The 12,365-nt window shown below is 35.5% G+C and overlaps 1 protein-coding gene across 3 annotated transcripts in view; it reads left to right on the top strand.

Moving 5' to 3' along the window:
* Positions 1-12,365, top strand: part of dok7b (docking protein 7b) — a 228,770-nt gene that overhangs the window by 195,377 nt on the left and 21,028 nt on the right. Inside the window, exons 11-12 of one of the 3 annotated variants that reach the window (XM_039751627.1) lie at positions 293-373; positions 10,596-10,745. In XM_039751627.1, coding sequence (XP_039607561.1) covers positions 293-373; positions 10,596-10,745 — 231 coding nt within the window. Of the gene's footprint in view, positions 1-292; positions 374-10,592; positions 10,746-12,365 lie in introns of all 3 variants that reach the window. The other 2 variants (XM_039751626.1, XM_039751628.1) reach the window with 2 other exon arrangements.

Genomic DNA, 12,365 nt, shown 5'->3' with positions numbered 1-12,365 from the left:
TCTTTTTTTAATTACTTTTGAAGGGGAAAAAGTATGAAGCAACAATTTGTATAATCATATTTAAATTCTGCCTAGTTAATATCAAACCATAATTAAATCAGAAACATACCAATAATCCTTTTTAAATTATTTGTGGTTTCATTTGTTTGTAATATTCTGTCTTAAAAAACAAATTTTATTTGTATTGGCAATAAAATACAGATTAATCAAGATTTTATAATATAAAGCCCAGTGGTATTATCATGTGAGCAAATATGCTAATTGTCAAATATATTTTTTAATGCATGTTTAGATCCACGAAGAACCTATGAGCTGATGATCTCTGCAGCTGAAATTCCAAAGACATGTGAAATAGGCTCATCTGCTGAACATGGTTTGTATACTTTTATACCAGAACCCTGGCTTTGAACATGGTAGTGTTGTTGATGATGATTCGCAGTGCTTGTATGCCATTTACAAATTTGGGATTGAATGTCTTCTTTGTGAATTTTTAATTCCTGTGTTCATTCTTAAAAGAATTCCTGTTTTGAAGTAAAGTTCAAATACATATTAACATACTTTTTAAAATTTTCCATTTTCCTAGTTCTTGTTCACCAGGGGCCTCATGTATAAACGGTGCGTACGCACAGAAATGTTGCGTAAGAACTTTTCCACGTTCAAATCGTGATGCATAAAACCTACACTTGGCGTAAAGCCACACACTTTTCCACGGTACCTCATGCCTTGTCGTACGCAAGTTCTCCGCTCGGTTTTGCAAACTGGCGGCATCCAGCGTCAAAGCAATGGTACTGTTCTTGTGTGATTACTCATTATTTTCATGACGCGGCTTTATAAATACACAGAAACTAACCGCATATTGTTTATTAGTGTAATGCATCTGATTGTAATTAACTCGTAACAATATAATGGTCCAGGGAACAGCCATAGTATTCCAAATACCATAACTGCTTTAGCGTTGTTACTCTCACTTCTTCTTCTTCTTCTTCTTCTTCTTTCAGCTCCTCCCGTTAGGAGTTGCCACAGCGGATCATCTTTTCCATATTACTCTCACTGCACGACTTGGAGTATTTATATCACTGTATCTGAGTGTGAATCACAGCAGCAGCTGATCGGAAAGAGAATTATCGGTATACAGCTTTAAGGACACGCTGTCTCAGCCACTGCAAAACATTTTAAAGTCTTTCCTGTACAGACCTCGCGGTTCAAAACAGTTTAATCCCAAGAACTTTAAATGCACTCAATCAAGTGCTCCTTGTAGAACTGTTTGTACTTATAAGTACAATCACCCCACTGTAAACTTGCATTACAGTTATAATATCTCACAACCTGGGCCACTTTATAAAGTGCGTATTTACATATGATGACGATATCATTTTTAAGGTGAAATGCAGCAAAATATGTTTGTTAAATTATACACATAAAACTTTAACTTCATTTAAATAATCTATATTCTTCACTGGGAGTGTCGTGAAGGATAGAATAATTAAACATGTACTACTAAGATATTTCAATGTTCTTTAAACGTTTTGAAGAATCGGCGCTAAGCTTACAGATGGCTTGACTTCTATTACAGAGCTGATTGTGTGTCGATCGGTTACTTGGGGAAAGAAAAGCAAGGACTCTTGGGGCGGCCACGCCAATATATATTGAATATAAAACAGAAAGAGAAAATAACAACACAGCTAAAAACGCAGCGACAAATTTCGACAAAAGATAAATGCTTGTCATGAGCACGAGGCTCATGAAACACATGTTTAATAATGTGCTTTAGCTCCTATCATCATGAAAATGACATCACGTATACATCTCAGTATTTTAGTTATTCAGAGAGCTGTAATATCAGAAATGTAATGGACTCTGTGTCCAGTTGGAGGAAGAGAGCCAGTTTAAGAAGCAAGTAGTGATTCACACACATAGATCACATACGAGTAGAAGATCAAATACAAAACAAAGCATTTAACGTGCTACTTTAATTACGATGTAATTTTGAGAAACTGGTTAATTAAACGATTTTAAGATGAAGTTTATAATGTTCTACTAAATGACAAAATAAACTACGTGATTAAAGTGGAAAATTCGAGATTAAAGTTGACATTTCGTGCTTTTTCCCCACCGTGTGCCTTTTTTCTCTGTACCCTAATAAGCTTTCATATGACACTCAGACAGTGGGCTTACAACTCGGCTTTTCACAGCAACTTTGATATGTGACTTCTTTTTTATTTCCGGCACTGTGCGATTTTGTGAATGTGAGCTTTCAAGTTTCTCCAACACGCTATGTCACTCGATCAACTTCATTTTGTTGATTATACCACGGTTTATTTGAACAAATAGTATGTTTTTCCTTTGCCTCCACTTGGTATTCGCTGAAATTCTTATATTTTCCCTGTGCTTTTCCCATTGTCTTTTCACAGAAGGCTGCACTTAAGGGCGATTTATATTGATTTGCATATTTAAATAGGCGTAATTCTGGGAGGATTTGGGGAGTTACATAATGCGCGTGCACGAGCGTTAGTTTTCACGCTGATCGGGATTTATGTAACGGAAGAACGTGGAAGTTGAGTACGCACAGATTCCTGCATCTGGATTTTTCTGTGCGTAAGCACATTTCGGCTTTTGTGCTTACGCCATGTTATAGTGCGAGTTCTACGCACAGCATTATACATGAGGCCCCAGATGATTGCTATAGTATAAGATACTTTCTTGTACACGTTCTTCTTGTATGACTACCACTTTAGTAATGTTGGTTCAAGAATTATTTAAAGGCAGAACCACAATCCTGATCCAAGAGAGCTATAAAATGTTCTTCCTGCTTCAGAACAATATTCTCAATCACAAACAAAATTTCTTTACCCTTACTGAGAAAAGCCTAGATTCAGCTAATTTACCAAATGGTTTTCCAGAACCTATTTGAGGGCAGTCAAAAATCATTCTTCATGACGTGACCCATAATCTTTCCATGTACATACTGGTTCTTTGGCAATTGTGGCCACTCTAATCTACTGTGACAGGCATCAACTGCCTTTCATCCATAGTTCCCAGGAGCTTGTAAACAGTACTTCATCTCTAATGCAACAGCAGACCTGTCTTTTCTGTTAATTGAAAGTACAGAGAGAAAAACCCTTTAATCAGGAATTTTTAGCAAGTGCCAGTTTGCATGCCCTCAAAGAAAATTAACCACTTGCACACAGGTCACAATTCAGATTTTCTTCCTGGATACGCTGTCTAAAGCCTTTCTAAGATTACCAATTTATCCCTGCCAGTACATGTTTCTTCCTATTTCCTTGGATTTTACTGTTTCTGTCTTGCAGTCTCCTTGTTCATCAGGCCACCCATCATATATATTGTATGTATGTATGTACAGTGGGATGCAAAAGTTTGGGCAACCTTGTTAATAGTCATTATTTTCCTGTATAAATCGTTGGTTGTTACGATAAAAAATGTCAGTTAAATATATCATATAGGAGACACACACAGTGATATTTGAGAAGTGAAATGAAGTTTATTGGATTTACAGAAAGTGTGCAATAATTGTTCAAACAAAATCAGGCAGGTACATAAATTTGGGCACCACAAAAAAGAAATGAAATGAAATCAATATTCAGTAGATCCGCCTTTTGCAGAAATTACAGCCTCTAAACGCTTCCTGTAGGTTCCAATGAGAGTCTGGATTGTGGTTGAAGGTATTTTGGACCATTCCTCTTTACAAAACATCTCTAGTTCATTCAGGTTTGATGGCTTCCGAGCATGGACAGCTCTCTTTAACTCACACCACAGATTTTCAATTATATTCAGGTCTGGGGACTGAGATGGCCATTCCAGAACGTTGTACTTGTTCCTCTGCATGAATGCCTTAGTGGATTTTGAGCATTGTTTCAGGTCGTTGTCTTGTTGAAAGATCCAGCCCCGGTGCAGCTTCAGCTTTGTCACTGATTCCTGGACATTGGTCTCCAGAATCTGCTGATACTGAGTGGAATCCATGCGTCCCTCAACTTTGACAAGATTCCCAGTCCCTGCACTGGCCCCACAGCCCCACAGCATGATGGAACCACCACCATATTTTACTGTAGGTAGCAGGTGTTTTTCTTGGAATGCTGTGTTCTTTTTCCTCCATGCATAACGACCCTTGTTATGCCCAAATAACTCAATTTTAGTTTCATCAGTCCACAGCACCTTATTCCAAAATGAAGCTGGCTTGTCCAAATGTGCTTAAGCATACCTCAAGCAGCTCTGTTTGTGCTGTGGGCGGAGAAAAGGATTCCTCTGCATCACTCTCGCATACAGCATCTCCTTGTGTAAAGTGCGCCGAATGGTTGAACGATGCACAGTGACTCCATCTGCTGCAAGATGATGATGTAGGTCTTTGGTGCTGGTCTGTGGGTTGACTCTGACTGTTCTCACCATTCGTCGCTTCTGTCTATCTGAAACCTTTCTTGGTCTGCAACTTCGAGCCTTAACTTGAACTGAGCCTGTGGTCTTCCATTTCCTTAATATGTTCCTAACTGTGGAAACAGACAGCTTAAATCTCTGGGACAGCTTTCTGTATCCTTCCCCTAAACCATGATGGTGAACAATCTTTGTCTTCAGGTCATTTGAGAGTTGTTTTGTGACCCCCATGTTGCTACTCTTCAGAGGAAATTAAAGGAGGAGGGAAACTTACAATTGACCCCCTTAAATACTCTTTCTCATTATAGGATTCACCTGTGTATGTAGGTCAGGGGTCACTGACCAATTTGAGTTCCAATAATTACAAACCGGATTCCAAAAAAGTTGGGACACTAAACAAATTGTGAATAAAAACTGAATGCAATGATGTGGAGATGGCAAATGTCAATATTTTATTTGTAATAGAATGTAGATGACAGATCAAACGTTTAATCCGAGTAAATGTATCATTTTAAAGGAAAAATATGTTGATTCAAAATTTTACGGTGTCAACAAATCCCAAGAAAGTTGGGACAAGTAGCAATAAGAGGCTGGAAAAAGTAAATTTGAGCATAACGAAGAGCTGGAAGACCAATTAACACTAATTAGGTCAATTGGCAACATGATTGGGTATAAAAAGAGCTTCTCAGAGTGGCAGTGTCTCTCAGAAGCCAAGATGGGTAGAGGATCACCAATTCCCACAATGTTGCGCAGAAAGATAGTGGAGCAATATCAGAAAGGTGTTACCCAGCGAAAAATTGCAAAGGCTTTGCATCTATCTTCATCAACTGTGCATAACATTATCCGAAGATTCAGAGAATCTGGAACAATCTCTGTGCGTAAGGGTCAAGGCCGTAAAACCATACTGGATGCCCGTGATCTCCGGGCCCATAAACGACACTGCACCACAAACAGGAATGCTACTGTAAAGGAAATCACAGAATGGGCTCAGGAATACTTCCAGAAACCATTGTCAGTGAACACAATCCACCGTGCCATCCGCCGTTGCCAGCTGAAACTCTACAGTGCAAAGAAGAAGCCATTTCTAAGCAAGATCCACAAGCTCAGGCGTGGTCACTGGGCCAGGGATCATTTAAAATGGAGTGTGGCAAAATGGAAGACTGTTCTGTGGTCAGACGAGTCACGATTCGAAGTTTTTTGGAAATCTGGGACGCCATGTCATCCGGACCAAAGAGGACAAGGACAACCCAAGTTGTTATCAACGCTCAGTTCAGAAGCCTGCATCTCTGATGGTATGGGGTTGCATGAGTGCGTGTGGCATGGGCAGCTTGCATGTCTGGAAAGGTACCATCAACGCAGAAAAATATATATTCAGGTTCTAGAACAACATATGCTCCCATCCAGACGTCATCTCTTTCAGGGAAGACCCTGCATCTTTCAACAAGATAATGCCAGACCACATTCTGCATCAATCACAACATCATGGCTGCGTAGGAGAAGGATCCGGGTACTGAAATAGCCAGTGTGCAGTCCAGATCTTTCACCTATAGAGAACATTTGGCGCATCATAAAGAGGAAGGTGCGACAAAGAAGGCCCAAGACGATTGAACAGTTAGAGGCCTGTATTAGATAAGAATGGGAGAGCATTCATATTTCTAAACTTGAGAAACTGGTCTCCTCGGTCCCCAGACGTCTGTTGAGTGTTGTAAGAAGAAGGGGAGATGCCACACAGTGGTGAAAATGGCCTTGTCCCAACTTTTTTGGGATTTGTTGACACCATGAAATTCTGAATCAACATATTTTTCCCTTAAAATGATACATTTTCTCAGTTTAAACTTTTGTTCCGTGATTTATGTTCTATTCTGAATAAAATATTAGAAGTTGGCACCTCCACATCATTGCATTCAGTTTTTATTCACGATTTGTATAGTGTCCCAACTTTTTTGGAATCCGGTTTGTAGTTCTAAAAGTTTAGGAATCAATAAAATGACAACGGTGCCCAATTTTATGCACCTGCCTGATTTTGTTTGAACAATTATTGCACACTTTCTGTAAATCCAATAAATTTCATTTCACTTCTCAAATATCACTTTGTGTGTCTCTTATATGATATATTTAGCTGACATTTTTTATCGTAACAACCAACGATTTATATAGGAAAATAATGACTATTAACAAGGTTGCCCAAACGTTTGCATCCCACTGTATTTATGTATCTATTTATGTGTGTGTGTGTGTGTGTGGGGTGTGTGTGTGTATCTATATAGATACATACATACAATATACAGTATATAGTGTTTGTTGCCACTTGTCAAGACATGAGAGTTGATCTGAGGTGGCACAATATATCAAGTATATGTTAATAAAATCAGTGAATACACATTGCATGTTTCAGTCATTTTCTGCAGTATGTCTATATTTTGACCACTTAATGTGTTCAGGACAGCTTGAGGTTTCTGCTTAAAAAGTATGTCAATGTACACAAAATGAATATCAAAAGCTTTACAATGAAGTGAATTCTAATCAGTTCTACTTAAAGTAAATGTCCTGTCACATGTCTTTTATATGTTTATTAGTACCAAAATTGTACACGTATTATTGAAATTTGGTATTTTTGTCATGTGAACTTTCAGACGCCCTCAGCTGGTGAAAGTTGTTGTAGTAAATCACAAGAAGAAAAAAGGGAATGTTGCAAAAGACTCCAAATAAAAATAATAAAAACCATTTTCCTGTGCATGAGTTATTCTAGTTCCCGATCAGCCTCCCAGATAATAAACCTATATCCAATGTTTCTGATGAACAGTGTCAATCTGTGCCTGATAGAGGCAAAGTTCCAATGAGTATGCTCAGTTTTTTATGTGCTTAATATAAAATGCTGTCATTCATTGGTGTCTTCTGAAAAAACAGCTATGGCAAGCAATTTTTGAATCACAGCACAACAAATTATATTATCAAAGCATAAAACTGATAGCGTTAAAATATATATAAAATAAAAGGACCAATGAAAAAAAAAATAAACATAAAAAATATCCCTAGATCCTCACATACTAATTTATTTTCTCTGTTGTCATAAGACTAATGACAGTTTATCCTTTAAAGTTAAATAAATCCTTGCTAGTTTATGAGCATTGTGAATACCAAATGCATTTAATATAAGTAATTATGTTTAATGAAGAAATGCCATGCAGAAATAATATAAACAGGAAGGCAAGTAGAGTCTCCTGTAGCATAACAGTCTAGTCTCATTATCCTAAGTTACAGATGTTATAACAGCACACTGACTGTCAAGAGTGCTAAACATGAATAAACACTTGCTATACTTATTCTATGAGATATTATTCAGTTACTCATAGTACCAGAATATTTTAGCTGTATGAATATATATCTGTTGCAATTATATTATATGGGAAATGGACAATTTAGTGTCTCTTTGAGTATAAAAGAAAATAAAAGAATTTTGTTTTAGACAATGTTTAGAAAATCTTAAAATTGATTTGATCTTAATAGGTTTCTGTAAAACAAAGAACTACCAGTGCAGTCAGTGGAAAAAATAAATACTACATGTTGATTTGTGATCATTGTAATTGAAACGCGACTATATATTGTTTTTTTACAACTTTACCCAAGCTATATAAAGAAGATTTATATTAAGTGATAAAATACCCAAATGTAATTTTCAAAGGAAAACATCAATTTTAATAATGTACATTTGTTTGTAAATATATCTGTACTGTTTTCAGTAATGTTGCCCCTCTTTATTTTTTTTTTTTTATGGAATTTATGACCTATCTGCATCAAGAAATAGTGATGTATAGAAATGAACCGTTAAAGTTCCTAAATAAAAAAAATTAAGACCTCAAAAAAGCAAAAACAATCATATTGCTTAGAGTAGGATAGTGTAGTATCCTTTCACTAACATACCTGTCCAGTTTTTGTGTGAGTATCACACACACACACACACATTAAAAATAGACAAAAAATTAAAATGATTGTTTTTATTTGCCTTTCACTGCCTCTTCTTATTAGGAAAATTTGACAGCGAGACTATATGTCCAATAATACTAACAAATACAACTTTTATGAGAAAACAAAATTCAATCATTGCAGAACATTTACATACCTGGGTTTTGTGTAACAACACCTTAATAATCTGTTAATTGTTAGCCAGCTTCATATCTTGAGTAAAATAATCAATATACATATTTTATTTTGAATAGAAAATGTAAGTAATTGATATAGCCTACTTAGTTCAAGGATACAAAGTTTAACCCCATGAGTCTGTCAAAGTAGGACATGTTCTTTGAACATGGGATGTATTTGATTGCACTCTGCTGTGCAGCTTCAAGTACAGCTCTGTCTTCTTTAAAGTGTGGTGGCCAGAACAACACACAGTACTCCAGATAGAGTTTTACTAGTGCATTATCTGGTCTAAGTATAACTTCTCTTGATTTATATTCAACAGTTTTTACAATAAATATTAGTATTTTATTTGGCCTTTTAATTGCTTCTGCATAGTGCTTAGACAACAAGAATGTTGTGCAAACATAAATCCCTAAATCCTTTTCCTGTAAGACAATTTTTCATATCTTCTATTTATACTTAATGTTCATTAAACCTTATTTTCCAAGTTTCCTTTAAGTCCTAAAGATTGCCTGGATATTGTAAGTTATTTTGCCTGCCTCCTGAGAAACTACAGTCTTTTCAATTTTTATATCATCTATGAATTTCACAAGTTAACTAACTATAATGGAAACTGTTTAGTTAATATAAATCAGAAAAAATAAGGCTCTAAGGACAGATTCCTGAGGGACAGCACTGATGACCTTATCCCATACAGAGCACCCATGTCTTATTTGTACTCTTTGTCTCCTGCCAGTTAACCAACCTGAAATCCTATTAGGTAGGTTACCTCTGATGCAAGTAGCTTTTAGTTTTAAAATTATTCTTCAGTATGGAAATGTGACAAACCTTTTTAATTGTCTAAGTAAGTTATGATATATGTGGTGCTTTTGTCAAATTGTCCTTATATAAACACATACTTACTGTTATTTTGTATACTGTTTTCATGCAGGTGTTTCCTAATTTATTTTTTATTATAGTTTCCATAATTTTGCACAGTATAGAAGTAAGAGTTACCTGTCTGTAATTACCAGAATCCAACTTATCCATCTTCTTGTAGATTGGAGTCACTTTTGCAACTTTTCTGTCATCATCTCAGAGGTTTCTTAAATGCTCTTTTACTTTTGTTGTTTTGTTTAACTGTAGTAATCCCCAAAACTTGTTTGCTGTTTATTTTGTCTTCACTAGCAATTCTTTTTTCAGTGTCTCTTTTCACTATACTGTAGAATGCTTGCTGTAATGTCTAGTATTCCTCAAAGTCAGAACTTTTGGCCACTTTTTAATTTTCATGTGTAGTAAACTTTTCAATCTTCAATTTCAGTTACAGTATGTACTTATTTAACCATTGAGGGCATTTCTTTAGCCATTTTGATTAATTATGTTTTGGAAAATATTTATTTTGAGGCTTAATCAGGATATCTCTGAAGTGACACCATCTCTCCTTTATACCTGTAGTTGCTACATTTTTATTTTCCCATTTTGAGTTTTCCAAGAAATTCCTCATCCCCATAAAGTCTTTTTTCTTGTATACATTTATGTGTTTTCAAAATATCAAAGATATTTTCAAATTTAAATATCATCGGTACATTTATTACATATTATATTTTCAAATTGAAAATCAGTACATTATTTACTTATTCACATGAGACGTATGTACAATAATACACTGTTACTGAGGTCCATACATTAAGAAGTAAACCTTTTAAAAGAGGAATGTTGATTATTTTATTTTAGGAAGAAGCTTTATTTGTTTGGACTGGTGATTTTTGCGTCTTCATCAGGGAACCCCACACACATTCTAGTTCAAATGTTTCTTTTGTTTGTGGAGGCAGTCTTTTGTGTTAGAACTTTAAGGTATTTTAAGTTTCCTGAGAAAAATAAGATGTAGAGACTTTTATATTATAGAAATAATGGATTCAGTTTGATATGAGTATTTAAAAAAAGAACACCGCTCTAATTGGTTTAAAAAGCTTTCCTTGAATTTCCACGTATTCTGTATCTTATACCAGGTTCCCCAATGTTGCACTGAGAATCTGTTCAAACTACTATATGAGACAGTGGCATTAATCGTTCTGTTTGTGCATTGCTAGCAGGTATATTTACGTACCCAATGGACCTGCTGATACCAGAAAAGCCTCGTGGTGACGGAATTACCTACGTCAATATTCCTGTCAGCCCTGCGTCAAAGAAGCAGCTTCATTATATGGAATTAGAACTTCAGGAATCTGGTTCTGGTGTTAGAGGTAACACATCAGTAATTTCTAAATTTAGTAAAAATATTAACTTAAGGTAAATTTTGTGTTAACGGTATATACATGAGTGCTTTTGAGTAACTTAAGGGTTAAACCATTTCCAAGTTTACCTTAAAAGACTTTAGAAGACAGCGCAAAACCATTATAATGCCATTCTTTTGGTTTATTGAATAGACTTATTGTTGTCAGTGAAAGTTTTGTTTTTCAATAGATGCCACAATGGCAGTGGACTTCTTGCCTATAAAGCAGCATTTTTTAGCAAATGTTTATTGTTTGTCTGAGATCTATTTAAAAAGGCTGTCCAAGACTAATTTTATTTAAGAAAATCATGAACTAGTGCTGTTCTAACCATTCATGCCTCAAGCTGGAATTAAATGAAGAAAAATTAATAATACTCTCCTTGTTTGTCAGATGAACTATTTAGTGCTGTAACTGATTTCTGGAGTACCTATCTCACTTAAATGATGGTAACAAAATATGCTGTTTTAATCAAATGTATACATCTATACCCAGTATACAGCTACATTTTACAACTTGAACACTTTTTTCAGTTAATATTTGCCTTGAATAGTGTATGACATAATAATTCATATTAAAAGAATAACATACAGTAAGTAATACATTTTCAGCTCACTTAATCCAAGTTAGTGTCACTGGAAGCCAGAGGTTATCTGAGCAGCCCTTGGCACAAGGCAGAAAACAGTCATGGACAAGGAAACCAGTTCATTGCAGAACCCACACACACAAACCACAATCACATTCACAGTTAATCTGCCAACATTTATACTTGAGGGTACAGGAGGAGAACACAAGTACCTGGTGGAAAACCCACACAGAGAAAGACCAAACTCCACAATGATAATGAAGAGACACATGAGTCTTACGCAGAGTGTTTGATTAATCAGGTAGCAGTGTAATTCATTAAGTTAGTTTTCTTAAAATAGGCAAACTAAACAATCATGTTTCTGAATTAAGGGCAAGTGGAGCACTACACCCCTCCGGCAGATGGGATTGTCATGCAGAAATTAAAAGTGAACTTGCCTCAGTAATGTATACTGGATTGTTAAAATGTTAACAGCAAATTCTCATTAGTCATCATAGTAAAGTTGTCAATTTTTACATAATATGTACAGTGTAATTTCTTTACTAGATAAATGTTTCTTTTTTACGGGGTACATAAAATATTGTTCATGCCAGGTGCTATAAACCTGTTTCTTGACTACTTGGACAGGCCCTTCAATATTGAATTGTTCTAGGCATACGATTATTCCTGCAGTAGTACTCATTCTTATCATGAATCACATTGATTACTCATGCATAATAGATAGATAGACAGATACATAGATAGATAGAATAAACCAACCAATTGTATTTGTCCCCAAGGGGAAATCTGGCATGTTTCAGAAGTTCTTTATATAAATAAATAAGAAAGTAAATAAATAAATAAATATACACACACACTTTTGTCTGGATACAAACCAGAATGGCTATAAAACAAGAAAATTAAAAACAAAGGAAAGTTCTGACTTGACTGTCACGGTCACAATGAGGCATTAAGCAGACTTATTGCTATTGGTATAACAAGCCCCATTAGCATTTCTTGATACACTT

This window comes from Polypterus senegalus, chromosome 4 (assembly GCF_016835505.1).
Source record: "Polypterus senegalus isolate Bchr_013 chromosome 4, ASM1683550v1, whole genome shotgun sequence".
Lineage (NCBI taxonomy): Eukaryota > Metazoa > Chordata > Cladistia > Polypteriformes > Polypteridae > Polypterus > Polypterus senegalus.
The sequence above is the reverse complement of the archived record's forward strand: the minus strand, read 5'-3'. Positions and strand labels throughout refer to the sequence as shown.